At 32.5% G+C, this 18,857-nt stretch overlaps 2 protein-coding genes, 4 non-coding genes and 1 pseudogene across 13 annotated transcripts; 5 read left to right on the forward strand and 2 right to left on the reverse strand.

Annotated features, from left to right (window-relative positions):
- Positions 1–52: 52 nt before the first annotated feature.
- LOC111300700 (bZIP transcription factor 29-like) lies at positions 53–3,034 on the reverse strand (annotated as a pseudogene). Its single transcript, XR_016340773.1, has 4 exons — positions 1,611–3,034; positions 1,400–1,532; positions 1,201–1,285; positions 53–649 (listed from the first exon to the last, which is right to left on the reverse strand). The product of XR_016340773.1 is annotated as a bZIP transcription factor 29-like (transcript).
- A 2,105-nt stretch (positions 3,035–5,139) lies between these two features.
- Positions 5,140–5,214, forward strand: LOC149519529 (small nucleolar RNA snoR64a). Its single transcript, XR_016341183.1, has one exon. It is a non-coding gene; the product is annotated as a small nucleolar RNA snoR64a (small nucleolar RNA).
- A 52-nt stretch (positions 5,215–5,266) lies between these two features.
- Positions 5,267–5,361, forward strand: LOC149519530 (small nucleolar RNA R38). The gene has a single exon (XR_016341229.1). It is a non-coding gene; the product is annotated as a small nucleolar RNA R38 (small nucleolar RNA).
- Positions 5,362–5,410: 49 nt separating this feature from the next.
- Positions 5,411–5,502, forward strand: LOC149519531 (small nucleolar RNA snoR20a). Its single transcript, XR_016341140.1, has one exon. It is a non-coding gene; the product is annotated as a small nucleolar RNA snoR20a (small nucleolar RNA).
- A 110-nt stretch (positions 5,503–5,612) lies between these two features.
- On the forward strand, positions 5,613–5,695 carry LOC149519532 (small nucleolar RNA R38). The gene has a single exon (XR_016341231.1). It is a non-coding gene; the product is annotated as a small nucleolar RNA R38 (small nucleolar RNA).
- A 254-nt stretch (positions 5,696–5,949) lies between these two features.
- On the reverse strand, positions 5,950–9,102 carry LOC111305264 (protein BASIC PENTACYSTEINE6-like). 7 transcript variants are annotated; one of them, XM_022902906.2, is made up of 4 exons: positions 8,921–9,102; positions 7,715–7,765; positions 7,425–7,598; positions 5,950–7,261 (listed from the first exon to the last, which is right to left on the reverse strand). In XM_022902906.2, exons 3-4 carry the CDS (start codon positions 7,491–7,493, stop codon positions 6,320–6,322), a joined length of 1,011 nt encoding a protein of 336 aa, XP_022758641.2. In that variant the 5' UTR covers positions 7,494–7,598; positions 7,715–7,765; positions 8,921–9,102; the 3' UTR covers positions 5,950–6,319. The 7 variants fall into 7 exon arrangements, with proteins under 7 accessions (XP_022758641.2, XP_022758808.2, XP_022758483.2 ...); XM_022903073.2 differs by having other exon boundaries at positions 9,083–9,100; XM_022902748.2 differs by having other exon boundaries at positions 7,715–7,776; positions 8,921–9,070.
- A 1,439-nt stretch (positions 9,103–10,541) lies between these two features.
- On the forward strand, positions 10,542–11,482 carry LOC111305620 (histone H3.3). Its single transcript, XM_022903353.2, has 3 exons — positions 10,542–10,777; positions 10,867–11,034; positions 11,138–11,482. The coding sequence occupies exons 1-3, from the start codon at positions 10,706–10,708 to the stop codon at positions 11,306–11,308; spliced, it is 411 nt and encodes a 136-aa protein (XP_022759088.1). The 5' UTR covers positions 10,542–10,705; the 3' UTR covers positions 11,309–11,482.
- The last annotated feature ends 7,375 nt before the right edge of the window (positions 11,483–18,857 follow it).

Consider the following 18,857-nt stretch of genomic DNA (forward strand, 5'->3'; position numbering starts at 1 on the left):
ACCAAGGCACTAACCCATCATCCTAACAAGAATAAAATTCGAGAACTAAAAAGATCTCTAAAATTATGATAATATTACGAGCTTATAGCAATATGTAGTCATTACATGCTGAGATAAGCAAAATATAACTATCAAATATAGACAATGTTTGATTGAGGTTATTTGTGCCCACGATAAATGAATCAACAGAGGAAGAGTTTAGCTTCAACTCTCCGCTGCCTAGGCAGCATGACAACGCACCCAGTGAACAAAATAATGGTCATGTTTACGAGATTAAAAAACATATATCTAGTAGATGTAGAAACTTATATAGATCACTGTTATTTCAAAAACCCAGTTCTGATAAGATAATTTGGCTGCACAGAAGCTGATTCTGGACTTATGACCGGTCATCACTTAGACTCGTTCCCAGTAGGCTCACCAATTTGTTGCTGGTTCTGCAATTGGTTACGTTGACATTGCTATTGGTGTTACCGCTGCTGCATCTGATAAGCGCTTAGCTGCTGAGGTTGCTGAGGGTGTAACTGGACCATCGGATGATTAATTGAAAGCTGCTGAGCCATGTAGTTTGAAAGATGAGCCTCTCCACTGGGCTCTGCTGAGGCAAGCTTCGGTAGCTGGACTTCGGCAGCTAATGCTTCATTTAGTGCTGCCAAATCGAATCCATAAAGGAGACAAATGTTTTAGTTCAAATAAAAAGTTATCATTGGCAGTGTTAGGTTGCATTAACAAATAAAAAGGAATGTCAAAAGCAACCCGAATAACCGGCACAATCATTCTCATATCTATAGTGCCCTAATAGTCAAAATGAACATAAAGGAAAAACTTGAACATAGTGTCTATATGCTTCACTATAACTGCAGAAAACATTCAATTTCAGGTATATACAAATTGCTAATAAGACGAATATTTGAAACTAAGATGGTTTGTTCAAGTACTTCAAATAGATAGCTTGTCACATTTGACATATCCAGGAAGGGTAAAATCCAAAAGTGGTGCAACTCATAGGAACACCAGCAAAATAACATGATAGATTCGTAGGAAACCCTAGGGCATGACAAACCTATACGTAATATTGGCGATAAAGTTTGTGAAAGAAAAAAAATACTGATAGATTACGCATAATAATCAAGGAAGGCACCAATTGTTAAACTTCTAAGAATCAGATGATAAAAGAATTAAGAACAAAGAAATGTATACCATCTTTCAGTTGGGCCTGTTGCTCCATGGCCAGAAGACGAAATTTCAACTCATTGTTCTGGTTTGTAAGCCCAACAGAATCTCTCTAAAGAAGGAAGACCAAACAAAGAAGAGATGATGAGGGAACAAGTATGAACCGAGGCCCATTAATGGGGAAAAGTGTAAAAATTGGTATAATTTGTTAGAACTTTGTACCCACCTGTAACATTGTTAGCTGTGCAGATAATGTGGTCGCCTCTGTTTGTAGAGTTTGCACCTTGTGCCCTAATTCTGCAATGTACCGCATCTTCCGCTCCTTGGAACGAGCAGCTGATTGACGATTAGCCAAATTCCTGTCATGAATAAATCAGAATCATCAACTATGCCCAATTATATGCAACAGCAGAAGAAGAAGAAACAACGTGCACAACCTTTTGGTGCGTTTTGGATCCACAGATGCAATCTCAACTAGCTTATCATTTTCCATGATCTTTTTTAGCTCAGCTTCATTGAACTCACTACTCTCAAGCTCAAAGTTGAACTTGCTCGAATTTGCATCAGCTGAGCTACTAGGAGATTGATGACCCCTCGATTTCCCAAAGGAGGAATCTTTGGTGACTCATCATCAAATTGCAGACTTCCCATGTAACTATCCATTGAAACACTTCTGTAATGCCTAACAGTCCGAGCAATATCTCCACCAGCACTCCTCTTTACCCCTTCCCTCTTCTCATTTGAAACACCAGAACTCATGCCATGCATACGGATTGGATGTCCATTTACTCTACTCTCCACTTCATTGTCACTACTTTCACCTCCATAGGTCTTTGTGCCACTGGCTCTGCTATCCAAATCCTTATCCTCAGTGCCAGAAGAGTTCAATGTCTCAAGATTTTCCAAATTCATGTACGCATTGAAAAAGTCATCTGCAACATCCCCCTCGGATTTCCTCTTAGCCGTCACTTCTACATTACTACTCCCATCTTTGCTCCATTCTGATTCTCGTTTCACCAACTGAATTGGTTTCTCTACACCAGAAGAATTCTCCCTAACCGAAACTGACCTATCCAACATGCCACGACTCCCTATCGAAACCAATTGATGCGAAGACTGAATCATAGCAGAAAATCCAAATGGAACATCACTGCTAGACCTCCTATGTCCTCTACGTAGACGCAAACTTGAACTGTCGCCGACACGAAACTCATTACTTCCTCAACAACAGGTGAAGGAAGTGAGGACCCAACATTAGAATTAACAACCCTTTCTTCCATAGAAACATCGTTAGAAGCGGGATCAGAGAGAGACAAAACAGAAGGCTCGCGATGAGGGGAAGGACTCCATGGGGCCAAGCTATCAAGGGAAAAGAATGTGGGTTGAGATAAAGACCTAGAATGAGACGGTGCCCCTTGTTGAGAATTGGGACGAGAACCACTGATCTGTGAATAAGGCAATGAAGCAGCAGGGTTGTTGGGTGTGAAGGAGGTATCCCAGGTCTTTTGTTACTGTTGTTCTCACGACTCAAACGCATATAAGTAGAAGGATAACCCATTTGAGAGGCATTGAAAATGGGTATATCTAAGTTGCTTTGAGACTTATGGATTGAATTCGAAAGTGATGATTGAAGCTTCTACATATTAGTTCTACTCTTACTAATACCCTGCATATTCTTTCATAGTTCTTTCAACTGCTAAAATAAAAGGGAAAAAACAAAGTATTTCTAAATTTATACCTGTTAAAAGCTCTAGCTTTGTGCAGTAAAATGAATCAAAATGAGAGACCAAACAATGTGGCGGTGATTACAGTGTCAAAAGTCAGAACAAAAGACTTTGAAGAGAAGTGGGAATAGCCGGAAATTTTGTTCTTCTCAAGACAAAAGCTCTCTGTTTCACTACAAGACAAACCTATATTTTCTTTGTCAGTGAGAAGAAAAAAACGCGTGAGGAAACAGCAGAAATTTTATTTTATTCACGCGTTTTCTCAATCTTTCCTCTTTTATCTCAGCCATTTTTTTAGTAAGTAGGATTATAAAACTTACATTATTTAATTTCAATAAAACATAAAACATGTTTGTTGTTATCCGGAAAAATGATGTTTTTTCTTAAAAAAATAAAAATTGAACCATATAAATGAGTAATATTATTATATTAAGCTTTTTTTTAAAAGTATTTTAGATTACTAGCAGCATTTAAAATGGTAAAATAAATTTTGGTTCATTTAAGGTAATAATTTTTATTTGTGGAGAAGATTTATATAGTAATTTTAGTTGGTACATTTTATTTATCTTTTTTTACTATAATACTACAATTGTAATATTACAATTTAAATTTACGAAGGGATTCATCAATTATAAATGTGAGCTTCATTTAAATTTTCATAGTTTCCACATAATTTTAAAATATGTATAGTCTATTTTATTCAAATTAGGAAATTACAAAAAAAAAAAAAACTTGCTTGTTTAATCTATAATAATTTTCTGGCCAGAATTTTTATTTACATTTTCTTATCTAATATAATAATATTGCAATTTATAAGAAAAGTGTAGCATAAGATATGACGTCATACGTTATTATAGATAAAAAATAAATATCTATAACTTTATAGATTTGGAGAGATTGACATTAAAAATTTTATAAATTTTTAATACAATGGAATGAAATACAAAATGCGTTAGACCCAAATATTCTTCTAAGCTAAAAACTCCAAAATAAAGTCAGCTTATGAGACTAATGTCGATTAACTTTTCAATTAATTAATATGTTATTATAATTAATATTCAAAAATTATAATTTTGAATAAGTTTATCCGTAAATGTTCTCATCAATTCTATAAGTATTAGATTAAGGGGTTCATGAATAAATTAAAATTTTTAAAAATAATATTAAAAAATTTTATAACCTCTTCACCTAAACATAATTTGTTTTTTTAAGCAAATTTTACTCGCAAGTAAATAAAATATATATGCATCGCACTTAATTCAAGTGATTCAATTATATTTTTAAATACAATAGTTATAAGATAAAGGGTGAAAGGTAGAAATAACTTTACCATCCTTAAGCATTTTCTTACTTGCATCATTTTTCTTATGATATCGATGAATTGAATATCGAGACATATCTTAAAATTATAATTTTGATATTATTTTTTTTTATCAAATCGAATGTGAGTTTTATCCAAACACTTACAAATTTTGTTTTATCTTGACATCGAAAAATAAAATAAAATTTTAAATAGTAACCCAACAATAACATGCTTTAATGATTAAAAATTTTATGTCACTGCTTAAGCTCGACAAAGTTAATTATTAGTTATTTGTACCCTGACATTATGGTTCACATTTGTCTATACTTTTCACTTTTAATATACGTTTAGTTATATTTTATAAAAATATTATTTTTATCAATCATTTTCAAGCTATCAAATAAAACATCTTCTTCTCACAAAAAATGACAAAAATTGAACACTCTAAGCTACATAATAGTAATTTGAACAGTTCATCTTAAATTGAAGTTAAAATAAAAAATTAAACCTGTTTTTAATATAAAACAAAATACAGTTTTTTTAATTGACTCAAATCAAACTTTCTAGAAAATTTCGGGCCTAGGTGTAAGGGTTACCTCCAACTGAGTTTGTGGCCCATTAAAATAAAATGGCCCATATTTCTCCGTTAGCATTCTTGCCTCACCGTCACGTTAATTTATCACACTCTCTTCCCCAAAACGCACCGAAAAAAGGTTATAAAATGAGGTCGGGATTCGAGAGCATCATTGTAAAACCCTAATTCGCATTTTAGAGCGTTCGCTGTCTTCGTTCATCAATGTTCTGATTTATCTTTAGGGTTTCATCATCAAGCTGCTTCGTTTATTTTTCAAATTATTTTTTTCGAAAAGCTATTATATGTTTTTTCATTCCTTTTATTTTGGTTACACTACTTTTTTTTAGATGAAAATGGGCCAAATGATGAATTTTCGAATTGCTGAATACTCAAAATCAAGTATCATGATTTTGTTTATTTTGAATAGGAAGATCTGATGCCTCTTTATTTATTTATTTCTTTTGTTTATAATAATTTATTTTATTTTATTTTTTTAGCTGCGGATGAAGAAATAAATGAAATTTACAGTTATCCCTGGCTGATTTATCTTTTAAAGTGCTGATATTTCTTTGAATTCTGACGCAAAATTGCAAAATTTCAAAATTTTTTTTTTTTTCTAAATCTTGTATACAAGAAGCCAATGATGAAACCATGGAGACTTTCTGAAATGCAGTTCTATTGGTTCTGCATGAATTTGTGGAAACTCACGAACTAGGACGGTCTGAGGCTTTTTTTTATTATTATTATTTATTATCTTGTTTTCAGCTTTTGAAATTTGGGTGGAATTTATTTTTCCCATTATTATATTATAATAAATATATTTAATGTTTTGTTACAGTGCTGTGTATGATGAGAAAATTTTGAAATCAGTTATCCCTGGCTGATTTTGGTTATGATGACATCTTGTGATCTGACACAGACTGAACTGAACTATGGTTTTTAGACAAAGATTGAGTTTTGTTTTACATGTCTGCTCCGATTGGTACTATTGATTCGATTATGTTTTGGAAAAATAGGTTTCAGTTTATAAATCAGAATTTGGATTTACAAAAGATTTTGAAGAGACCTTGAAATTGAAATAAGGAATCAACAAATGATGCTAATTTTTGTGATTTCAAGAATCCAATCAAATTATCAACAGCTTGTCATAGCGTTTGGAGAAGGAAATTGATGGATTGAGCTTATAAATTGACATTTCATTCAAGTACAACAAGATGTTGAGGCACAATGCTTTTACAATGAAGTAGAGTTACAGGTAACATAGTGCAAAGTTGACACCCCCATCAATTTCCATGGTTGGATTTGGCAAAGAAAATGGATGCGACATACCCTTCATTCTCTCTTCAACTATCAGTCAGTCCTCACTCCTACTAAATGCGAACATCAGCTAATAAAATGCTAAGGGAGGATAGCAGCAGTAGAGACGGAGAGATCAGAGGCTCCTCACTGCTAAAACGACCAAGGATGCTTACCTGAGCGTCAAATGACTTTTATCTATTTCTCCATTACCCATGTCATAAGAATTCGGTAATGTATCTTAACAACCTACTTGATCGTGATGTAGCGGTTTGTCCCATGCTTGGCCCAATGGTCCTTAAGATCAACAGGATTGGACAAATCGTGACCTTCAGCTGCAAGACGGCTAAGCAGCTTGTTGAAAGCACTTCCACTCATCTTTCTGCCACCAACTCGGGCATGTCGTTTGTTAGGTAACGCTGGTAAAGGATACATTGACAAGGTGGTTGTGCAACATGAAGATTGCCATCCCCCACTTCCCCATTTGTAGCACTGCCTTGGGAAACCAGTGCAAGAACAAATAGGAGGTGGCATGGTTGAGTCATCAAATGCAACTTGATTCAACCCCAGTTCCTGAACTTTCCAAACAGACTTTGTTGTCACAAGCTGTTTGTTGAGATCATCACCCCCACCACCCACATCTTGTCCACCCTTCCACTCATGTGACTTGCCAAACATAATCTTATTCAAGTCCTCATTCTCTCGTTTCACCTTTTTCGGAGGCTTTGATGCCTTCTTGTTAGGTGCAATTACCTTGGCTTCTTTTGCTCGTTTGCCCTGTCTTGACTTTGCAGCTTCAGAGGTACTTGGTGTCACTGGTAGGGTGTCACTTGAATGCATTTCCCTTGAGTTGTAAGAAGCTTCGCTAATGTGGGGCAGATGGTGAACATTTTGCTGTGGATGTTGCATGTGCTTTGCCCCACGAGAGATTTGGCACCCTGGTGGGCAAGATGACATATTACCAGATGCTGAGGAGTTCTCTCTATACTGAAGAGTTGCTATGGCATTATAACGTTCCGCTATGGCACTATTTCGCTCAGCAATTGCTGCATCTCGCTGCAAGAATGCCATATCTCTCTCAGCAATAGCTGCCTTTTTCTCAGAAAGTGCTAAATTCCTTTCTTGAATAGCTGCATCTCTTTCAGCCATAATGGCCATTATCTGCTTCATTGATGGCTGATGCATCAGCCACTACAACAATAATGCTCATAAATTAGCATCATGGACAGAAGTTTTCAGAAAATGCTGAAATTAAACACATTAATCACGGAGGGGAGTTTATTCATTTATTCCATTCTACATCACTCCAAGTATCTATAATCTGCAAAAAAAAAAAAAAGAAGCCTTAAGATACCTGACCCTGAGCTGTTCTATACTGATCTGTTTTGAGTCTTCCATGATCACGATGCCCACCATCATCCATGGGACCCCAAGAAATTGTTGAGGTTGACAAAAAAGTTTCAGAACTCCGCTGCGAGGGTGGTACTCAGTCAAGTAAGCATCACATCACTTTTGAGGGCAGAAAATCCTGTATATCAGAAAAGGTGGAAGGGGGAACCATTCAGGTTAAGTTATTAATAGCAAAGAATTACTACATCAACTAATATAGCTGATATCATCCCACAAAAAAAGCTCTGCTCTTACCATGGAGAGTGCGTGAGGAACAGAAATCCATCCTCTGGAGGTTGATCTTCCCTGAATAGGAACTGATGCATAAATACATCATCAAGAACAAAGAAAAAAATGTTTAAACACCAATTATTCTTCAGTTATTAGCAACAATTCAAGCAGTTCCATGAGATTCATTAACTAGTTTAGTCAACAAGCTAATCACCCTGAATTAGCCTTCAAAAATCAGCCTTACGACTCTATCAATCCTATGAAACATACATATTAGTCAGAAGGGTTTCCAAAGTAGAATCTTTAGAGGCAAAACATCTCCTCTCTCTATATCTAAAGGCCAATTGTCTAGAACATCGACCCATAAAAAGAAATCTGGACTTAATAACTGATAATTAGAATTGAATATCGATTTTAAAACCAATGCAAGTAAGCTCACCAACTTCCCTTTCCTCCCTTATTTCCTTTTCAGGATCAAACCACAGATTCTATAGATAACTAGATGTTAGTAACAAATATTTGACACTTCAAACACCTATTTTAATCCATAGAGTTTTCACATAGCACTAAAGTCTACTGCTTTACTACCTTAACTTTGTATTTCCAGTGAGACAATGAAAGCTTCAATTTTCAGGCAAGAGTTGAATAAATAGCTTTTCCAGCTATTTATGCAAGATACTAAAGACTTCTAATTATCTCATATGACCAGCTAAAGGCCCAATTTTTCCAGAAGTCAAAACACTAAAAACATAGCTTTTCCAGTCCAAAGCTAACAGCAAAACCCCCAGAATCATCAAATTCTTAGCTGAAAGCTGAAAATCAAAAGTCCTAAGTTCACTTCCACAGGTAATTTGAAGAACCCAGTTCATAAAACAAGCTTAAAACCCTAGAAATGAAAAGTATGAAGCCCGTCAAAGCAAGCTTCCCTGGCTCCCATAAACCACTAACCACAAAAACCAATCAAAAACAGGTAAGGTAAAAGCAGAAAACACTAAAAATTAAGCATAATTAAGATGGGTTTAAAGCCAAACCGATTGTAAAAAAAAAAAAAAGAGTGGGGATAGAAGAGAAGAAGAAGAAGAAAAAACTCGCTAGTGGAAGAATTTCAGAGGAAAGATATGGGAATCAGAACAAGAATTTGGAAAGACGGAAGATCTGTGGAAAAGGAAGAGGGGAAGAAGGAAAGACAAAGGAAATTTTCCTTACTTATCGTGTCCTAAGTTTTTTCACCTGTCTGGCTGTCTCAATCTACGTTCTTCTTTTGTTTGCTTTCTTTGATTTTTCACTGTGGGCTATAAAAGATCAGCCGGTATGAACTCTTCCTAGCTCCTAAGCCGTTGAACGAAAGTTGAAAGGCGATGAAACGCTGTTGTCCAAAGTTCGAATATGTACCTTCGATTACATTGGCGATTGACCGCCGTTGAGGGTAAACAGGTATCAATTTGATGAAACCGAACCTTCTATTAAGGTTTAAGAACTCTTAAAAAAAAAAAAAATTCGTTTAGATTTTCTGCTTTTAAGAAACGCTTAAGGATATGAATCTAATTTTAAATTATAATATAATATTTAATACGATATTTAATTTTTAAAAAATTTTAATATAATATTTAAATTATAAAATTATTAATTAATATAATATTTAATTTTATGTAATTAAATTTAAATAATGATATATAATGCATAAATAATCATTTAAATATCATATTAATTAATAAATTTATAATTTAAATATCACATTAAAAAATTTTAAAATCCAAATATCTTATTTAATATTTTATTATAATTTAAAAATTAATCATAATATTAACCTTTTAAAAAAATAAATTAGATATATTTGGTAATATATATACTAAACTAAAATAATTTAAAAAATTTTAAAATTTATCATTTATTTAAATAAATACTTATATTTTTATTATCTCTAAATAAAATTTTAACTTTTAATTTAAATTTAAATAAGCATATCGATTACATTATGATTTGTGACTTTAATTTTGTGACATGATTGGAGTATTTATTTTTACATGAGTCAAACATGAAATGATATGATATATGACCAACTTTTATTTGATATACTACCATTTAGTAATGGTATATTGGATTATAAGTACTACCACTGATTAATAGTAATACATATTAAAAAATAATTTATAATAAAAAATATGATACATAACAAAAAGTATAATAAAAAATAATAATTCATAATAAAAATGTAACGCATAAAACAAATGGTAATTTATAAAAAAAAGGGTAATATGTTAAAAAAAAATAACACATAAAAAATGATAATTATAACAAAAAGTGGTAATATATGTAATAAATCTCATGTTTGAGTATCAACATTTTTATTTTTTGTGAGAAAAAATTATTAATATATATAGAGAAAAAAGAGTACTTTTGTTAATAGTACTAATTACAAAGACAAGCGTGTGGACAAGCTCCAAGCTGTACTGGGCTTATACATTTATATTGAACATATTTTTGTAATTATATTCTTACGAAACTTAAATTTTATATTTATTTAAAAAAAAAATGAAATTGCAATGTAAACATAAAATAAAATAATTATAAAATTTAAATTATTAAATATTAAAAAAATTATATAAATCAATCGAATAAAATTTCCAGTTCACATGATTTTTTCTTTTCTTTTGGAAAAGATGCGTAGGGATATTAAAAAAACTTGTCCACGCTGGCAATCCGCGTTTCTCAGACTCCCAATCAGATTCAATCACGCGGATGAAGGCATTGTCAAAAATTTCTCTCTCTACAAAGCCGTTACAATAACTTTTTCGTTTTTCCATATTTGTCTCTCAATTTAAACCGACCTTAATCCTTCCGGTGGTCATCCGTGAAAGGTCAGCGCCTCATCCAATAACTTTCATTCCCAAATTTCTCTCCCAAAATCAAAACCCTAATTTCTAGAGACTTCAAATTTTAGGTTTCTATCTTTAGGTATTTCTCGCTAGATCTGATCGTATCTCTGATTGTGAATTTCTTGATTGAAGAGAAAAGATGGCTCGTACGAAGCAAACCGCTCGCAAATCAACCGGAGGAAAGGCTCCCAGAAAGCAGCTCGCCACCAAGGTATGATTTTGTTAGTGTTTTGATTTCTTGATTTTATTGGTATTATTACGTTCTGATTATCTGCTTCAATGGCAAACAATCAATTCCAGGCTGCGAGGAAATCTGCGCCTACAACCGGCGGAGTCAAGAAGCCTCATCGCTACCGTCCTGGAACCGTTGCTCTTCGTGAAATCCGTAAATACCAGAAGAGCACAGAGCTTTTGATCCGCAAGTTACCCTTCCAGCGCCTTGTTCGTGAAATTGCCCAAGACTTCAAGGTATTACGTATTACGAAATTACACGAAAGCAAAACCCCAAATCCCAATTTGCTTAATTAGGGCTTATGGTCACTCTGTTTTTGTGCTTTTGTTTTTTTGGCAGACGGACTTGAGATTCCAAAGCCATGCGGTTCTGGCACTGCAGGAGGCTGCGGAGGCGTATCTAGTTGGTTTGTTCGAGGATACCAATTTGTGTGCTATCCATGCCAAGAGGGTCACTATTATGCCCAAGGATATTCAACTCGCCAGACGAATTCGTGGGGAGCGTGCTTAATTTTGCTTGAATTGTTTCTGTTTTCTATTCATTAACTACGTTACGTGTTGTGCTCTTTTTGTGAGTGGATTGGATTCTTCTTAAACCAACTTACATAAAGGTTTAAACGAGTTTCGTTTTTAATTAGAATGTCCTGGGATAATTGTAGTTGTCCCAATCGATTTTCTTTTCAAAGATCCGTGTTTTGATCTCTTTGGGTAATTCTTCTTCAATGGTTTGGGTTCATTACCCATATTTTGTTGGTATTTTTGTTGTTTATTCATGGTTTTGGATTGTTGAATCACCCATGTTCCTACTACTTCGGAACATGAAACCTTGATTGGATTCGTTATTGTGCTCTCAGCAGGTTTTGATAATACGGGGGGACATTGGAATGATGATTGATATTTGATACTATTTATGAATAGAACTTGTAGATTCATTGATGGTACCTGAAGATATTAGGAAGATCTGGCATGAATAACCTTATTTATTGGGTACTGTTTTTAGGGAAAAAATTCCATGTAGATAATAATCTGGAAAAGCGTGCTACACTTCTGATTCCAGGACTTCAATGGGTTGGTCTTGGTCATTGGGCTTCTGGTTTGCATCCAATCAACAGTTTAGTGGGTCAAATCAAACATTTGGTCTGGTTGGGCCGACCAATCAAAGCCCATGAAGTCTAATTTCATTAAGATGGGCTCAATATCTCTCCATCATAGACTTTTCAGACACAAAATAGGCTTCTATTTGTCATCTGTTCTGGTCTGTCATCAAATTCAGAGCTAAAAATAGTATGGCCCGTGCTCATGTCCCTTAAGTTGCGACCTTGTTCTGTTCTTTCGATCATGCAAGGGTCAGGTGGGTTCTTCAGTCTTCATTAAAGCATGCTTTTATATCAAAGTGTTTTGAGTGCAAATTTAGAGCAACTAGCGTGGTACATCAAACGTTGAGGCAACGATACGTTTCCAAGTGCCTCTCTATTCTCACATCTCCTTCTTGGGTATCCTTTTTACTATTTAATTTCAACATAAACCAACTCCCATGCCGTTCTGTAGTTTTCACCAATTTGCAAAGTCCCTACACTCCTTTCTTCCACAATCTTATTTCCGTTGCTTTTTATGCGAATAATATGCAAAGCTCATCCTTCTGTTTCTGGTGGCAGCTACTAAACTTGATCTAGTTTATGAAGGCTGGCTGTATAATACTAGGAGGAAATTAAGGCAAAATTTGCAGACCCTGGTATCAAGTGCCCGTGAGCTTTGAATCTTACATGAAAAATAATTAAAAGAAAACAAAGGAGATTGAAAGAGAGATCAGAGGTAGGCTTGTTTTGTACATGACATTCTGCTAGTTCCAACTCCGAAAAACGACAGGCCTTTACATTATCTTGACACAGAATTAGTAAAATGATTTGACAAATTATTTGTCCTGCAGCTTCTCCATAAGAAGCTTGTGCGACGACCAGATAATAAGAGCTAAACAACCAACACCGCATTTTTGGTTGATCTTTGGAAGCAATTGCTATTGGTGTAAAGGCCTATATTTTAACGAAGAATTCTAAAGCCATAATCAATGCCATAGTAAGTAAAAGAATTAAAGGAAGCACAGAAAACAGCTGCAACAATCATGTTTTAAACATGAAAAGATTTAGGAAGGTTTCCACACGATGGCCCTACTGGCTTTTTAATGGTCATTTTGGCTTATGGATGGCCCTGGACGTATTCCACACCAAATTATACGGGCCGTGACTAAATTAATCAACTACTTTTAGTTAGTGGAAAACAATTAAAACACCTTTGTGCTAGTTGTAGATACTCCAATTTGTTTAAAATTATACTTTTGTTAATTAAAAAAATAAATAATAAATAATAAAAAATAAGAAAAAGAAATCAAGCGGTTGAATTTAAATGAAATTGTTTGTCTAGATTTGGGTTGGACTTAAAATCCGAAGTTAAAATTTAAAAGAAATCAAAATCCTTTATAGATTAGAGTTTTCTTGATCAGAACTTTATAAATATATACCCACATAGAAAAAAAAAAGTAGAGATAAAAAAACACAAGCAAAGGTAGCCAGAGAGTATGAAAATTTTTGGGAGATTTTTGGATTTAAAAAGATTTTTTTTCTTGAAATTTTTTGAAAAATTTTCAAATTTTGATTGAATTTTCCATTGATCTTTGAATATTTCAGCAACTTTTTAGCAAGATTCTCAGTTTTCGACGTCAGTTTTTTAGAAACCGATGAACTTTTGATGATTCAACCTAAATTTTGATGAAATTTTCAGAATTCGGTGAATATTCAATCAGAGTTCATTTGAGTTCTAGAGAGAAAGAGAGAAAAGAGAAGAGGAGAGAGAGAGAGAGAGAGAGAGAGAGAAAGGAAAATCTGAAAAAAAAAAAGAATTTGGTCTTTTATACTGCTGTTAAATGATGTCATTTTATACATTTAAGAAACTTAAGATTTGCGTGTTTTCTAGCAGGTGACTCGACTCATAACGCTTGACAAGTTTTTGACCCACGTTCCTGGCTCCCATCGAGCTGAGCCACAAATCGTGCTATTCCAACCGTTTCCCTTGCCTACAGTCCAGCCGAGTTCTCCAGTCGAGTCGAACCGTGTTCTTGTTTTGTTATTTTTTATTTTTTAAATATTTTTGCATGATTAAATTTTAGGAAAAGTAAAAAAAAAAACAAAATAACATATATTTTTTGAAAATAAATAATAATTATCCAATGATGAAATTTTTAGAAATTTCAAATGGTAAATTTTTATAAAATTCCTAGGTGAGAAATTTTTTCTAAATTTATCTCAAATAGTGAAATAATTTAGAGAAAGTTTCAATAATAATAATTAATATTTATTTTCAATTAAAAAAATAAAAAAATAAAAATTTTTAATTTTGGAATTAAATACTAATTACCTAATGATGAGATTTTTAAAAATTTCAAATGGTAAATTTTCTAAGAAATCTTTAGGTAAGAAATTTCTTTAAATTTGTCCCAAATGGTAGAATAATTTAGATGAAATTTTAATAAAAGTAATTGTATTCTTTTTCAAATAAAAAAATTTCTAGTTGAAAATATTTGATAATTATTTAAGGGTGAGAATCTTAGAAATTTCAAATGACAAATTTTCTAAGAAATCTCTAGGTGAGAAATTTCTTTAAATTTGTTCCAAATGATGAAAGAATTTAAATGAAATTGTCATATTATTTTCTTTCCAAATATTAAGAAACTAACAAAAGTTTTTTTTTTCCTAAACAAACCATGATGGTGAAAAATTTAGAAATAAAACTTATAAAAAAAATTTCTAAATAGACCAAAATAGTGAAAAAATTAGAAATAAAATAAAATAAAAAATAAAAAAATTTTGAGGATGATATTTTTAGCAATCGCAAATGGTTGATTAGCTAAGAAATTTCTAGGTGAGAAGATATTTCTAATTTTAGCTAAAATGGTGGATGAATTAGATATATTTTCAATAAAAAAAAATGATTAAACCTTTTCTAGATGACGGAGCCTCTTTAAGAAAACAAATGAAATTCTTGAATATTCTTGAGGTGAAAAAATATTTTTTAAGAATTTTATCAGATTGATGGAGAATTTTAAAAGTTATTTCCAATATTCAACATTAAAATTTAAGATTGTTAGAATAAAAACTTTAAAATAATTTAAAATAAAATAGTATCGTCTTTTGGATGGGTATGTGGGGGTGCTATAACCTTTCTCATATGTAACCAAACTCTTGAATCCTATTTTGATTAGTAGACCAGAGCTTATTCTTTTAGGGACCCTTAGTCAAGCTTAGGAGCTCTTTGAAAGGATAGATTCATTAGGCCAATCACGCCTAGGTAAAAATGATTAGTGGTAACTTCTCTTATTAAGTCTAGCTATAGATTTACAAATCTATATGTTATGATAGTTTGGTGACTCCACCGAGAAAGCTATAGAGAGTCAGGCCATAACAATTTTAAATTTATCTTATCTTTTGAGTTAATGGTTTTAAAATGTAATGATTATGTTATTTGTTTACTAAAGTTTTTTCTTTTTTTGTCTCTTATTTGATTTATGGGGTTGAAAATTTTATGTTCCTTCACGCACACTATTACATGCATTTGCATTACATAAGCTCTATACCCAGGCTTCATCTTTTTTAGGAGAAAGTAAAGTACTTACGCTCTCGTGAAATGATAATCTCCATAAGGGCTAGCAAAATACTCCCTTTCAAATTAAATCTTTTCTGTTGGTAGCCTGTGATGGGTGAGAAATGAGAATGTCGTACTAGTTTGTAATAGACAATGATATAAGAAATAATTTGAGAATCTTTAGTAGTCAAAACACTTAACCCTGCATATAATCTACACTTAAAATGTCAGCCTTAAGATAGAGCCATTCCTACCTCTTAATAAACGTAACCCAAAGTTAGGACACAAGAAGGAACAGTTTGTGATTTAACCATTTTATTTGTTTGACTTTGTGTATTTATATCATTTCAATATCATTTAATTCTATGAATCATTTACATGGTCATGTTTAACATTATCATTTGCATCATTCTCATATAGGGAATATTTACCACATACCAGTCATTGATAAATCAGATTTCATACCTACATCCATGAAAAGCTAAATATAATCAAAATGTACATCAATTTGTTACAAATCTCCTAATCAATTGAAAATCAAGTTAGATGAAGGTTAAAGAAAATATGGTAATTGCTTGCCTGAGGGTTTTATTTCAATGTTGCCTAAGAGAGTTCATCTCGATCTCCAACAAAATAACTTAGCTGACCTAAGTAATGTTTGAGGATGTATGAGTAGAACAAGGCATGAGGTATTTAAGAATAAATATGAAGACATAGCTTCACTGCTTTAAGTTGATATGGATAATAATTTGATCAGAGCTATCCTTTAGTTTTAGGATCCTTCTTATAAATGTTTCATCTTTAATGAAACAGATATGGTGTCTATAATTAAAAAGTACATAGTCCATTTTGCTTTGATTTACCAAATCCAGACAAGATTTATTGGTCAAATAAGGTGGGTTATCATAAGAAGCTTGTGCATATATTTGGACTTAGCTTGCCTCAAGTTGAAGCATGCGTCAAGACAAAAGGTGAAAGTAAGGTTATCACATTAGATTTTCTGTGAGACTTCATCCAAGGGCATTGGGATAATGATCAGGGGTTAGTGGCAATGGTTATAGCTCTATATGGATTAGTAATCTTTCCAAAAGTCATTGGATATGTTAATGTCACGATGACAGATTTTATCGATCAGTTAGAATTCAAAGTCAATGTAGCACTAATCATTGTAGTAGAAACCATCTGATTATTGAATTTTTATTGTAAAAATGGCAAAGGTCGATTTAATGGGTGCTTCCAGTTACTTTATATATGGATGAAGAGTCATGTTAAATGTGAAGAAAGTAAGTTTTACAAACCATACCTTCATTTTAGTATTCCAATCAAAGAGTTTTGTTGTAGCACATGGCTTAAAGCAAAGTTGAAAGAAGAATGGGTTTCATAATTTCCTGCATTTGATAGCTAAAGGATAATTTGAAGAGCACCTTGGATGTGTCATGATGCAATATTTTATAATTGTGAAAATCAACCTTGAGTGTTCTTATTAGGCCTATTGGGTGTTGTTTTTATGCCCCAACTTTGGTAAGAAGACAATTTGGATATGAACAATTTATTTTAAAAACCTATGGACTTAACCAGTGAAAATTTTTTTCATTGAAAAAAGGGTGTATTGAATGATTGAAATGATAAAAAAGACATGAAAACAAACCATCAGGATTAACCAGAGGAGGCTTACTAATAATGTCACTTCAGAATATATTATGTGGCATATAAGGAAAGACAAAGACATTGTGCTTCCTCAAGAATGAATAGTTAACCATTCTCCAAAATCGATTCCTTAAAATCCTTTGCTTAAAGTGCAAACGATTAAAAGGAAACTCCAAATTGAGAAATATGAGCTAGAGTAAGAAAATAAGTGATTAAAGGTAAAAATGAAAAAAAAAGTTTAAAAATGTAAGAATAGAAAATCAAGAGCCTCAATGAGCAAAATGATCAGTGAAAAGCTTTATTCAATAATCTAGACAAGACATATTCATTAGTCACACCCAAACTTGCTCAACTCTTAAAAGAAAATGAATTATTGAAAGCAAGGGTAGAAGAAGAACAAAAAGCCACTACTAAGGCGTATAGACATAGCCAAATGCTACAAGGGATAATGGATTAGTGCACAACATAGGTAGAAGCTTTGACTAATGATATAATAAACATGCTAAATAGAGTAAGCTATGAAAGGGCATGTGCATAAAAAAATAAAAACATCTAAGGTTCCTGTTTGATCAACTATGCACTGTTGAAGACAAAACGTCAAACATGAAAAAATAAGTGAAATAATTAAAGGTGGTGGTGAAACCAGTAGGAGCTCATAGGCAGTGGTTACTCGACTTTCTAAATAAGATATAAGATCTTTACCAGCAAGCTAAAAAATTTATAAAGAGACATTAGAGTAATGTTTAGAAATAAAAATTAAAATTGATGTTTAGGACTTTAGAATGTTGTTTTGGCTTTGTTAGGATGTAGTTTTGAAACTTTATTAAATAAAGTTTTGAATTAAGATTGCTTTTATCAATAATAGTTATGTGGTAAATATTAGTACATTCCATTCATGCATAAAAATATCAAACATAAGCATAGCATTTTTAATAATGACATAAATGTAGTACTCAAGGTTTAATGATAACTCCACTAAGCAAGAATCCCACACGATTAACTCACCAATACAATACAAGAGCTTGAGTTAGACAAATAGAACAAAAAAATTTCAATTATCTTGAGAAAATAAAGAGAGCTCATGAAAAACTTGAAGGCAAGTTGAATAAGATTTTGGATGCTTTGAACAAGTTAAATAAAAAGAAAGGTATAGAAAAAAAATACTAGCCAACAGGACTATCTATTACAACAAGAGGCTGACAGGATATACTATCACAATAGTTCACATACACTACATACTCTGGAATGTCATCAACTTCAAATCCAAGATAGTACCAAAGTTATATAAATTTTACATTTACTGAAAAGACAGTGAAACCAATCCAGGTCCATGACCTAGATGATCCAAAAAAAATTAAAGGCAAAAAATGATGAGTCATTAGAGGACTCAATAGTTAATAGGAAGATGCATATGCTCGAAGAAAGGTTGTGAACAATAAAAAAATTGGTTTTTATGGTTCTATGGATATTGTTAGGCTTTGTTTAGTCCCAAATATCGTTATTTCTCCAAAGTTTAAGGTACTAAAGTTTAAAAAATATGATGGTATAAAGTGTCTAAAAATCTGCATTACTATATACTGTCGAAAGATAGTTGTCTATACTAATAATAAGAAGCTATTAATGCACGTATTTCAAGATAATCTTTGTAAACACCCAATTTGATCTAGGCTCGAATCAATTGGGCTTGATCTAAATGGATAAGATAGGCTCATATTTTTTTATTTTATTTTATATTATTATTAGTATTATTATTATTTTCTTTTTTTTGTTTATTTTTTATT

Source organism: Durio zibethinus, chromosome 3 (assembly GCF_047325235.1).
Source record: "Durio zibethinus cultivar Kanyao isolate XHJ-2024 chromosome 3, ASM4732523v1, whole genome shotgun sequence".
In the NCBI taxonomy this organism is placed as follows: Eukaryota; Viridiplantae; Streptophyta; class Magnoliopsida; order Malvales; family Malvaceae; genus Durio; species Durio zibethinus.

Coding starts and splice junctions, on each gene's coding strand:
- LOC111305264 (XM_022902906.2), bottom strand. CDS start 7,493: ATGGATGATGGTGGGCATCGTGATCATGGAAGACTCAAAACAGATCAG. Junction 7,262..7,424: donor ATAGAACAGCTCAGGGTCAG/GTATCTTAAGGC, acceptor TTATTGTTGTAG/TGGCTGATGCATCAGCCATC.
- LOC111305620 (XM_022903353.2), top strand. CDS start 10,706: ATGGCTCGTACGAAGCAAACCGCTCGCAAATCAACCGGAGGAAAGGCT. Junction 10,778..10,866: donor GAAAGCAGCTCGCCACCAAG/GTATGATTTTGT, acceptor AATCAATTCCAG/GCTGCGAGGAAATCTGCGCC. Junction 11,035..11,137: donor AAATTGCCCAAGACTTCAAG/GTATTACGTATT, acceptor TTTTTTTGGCAG/ACGGACTTGAGATTCCAAAG.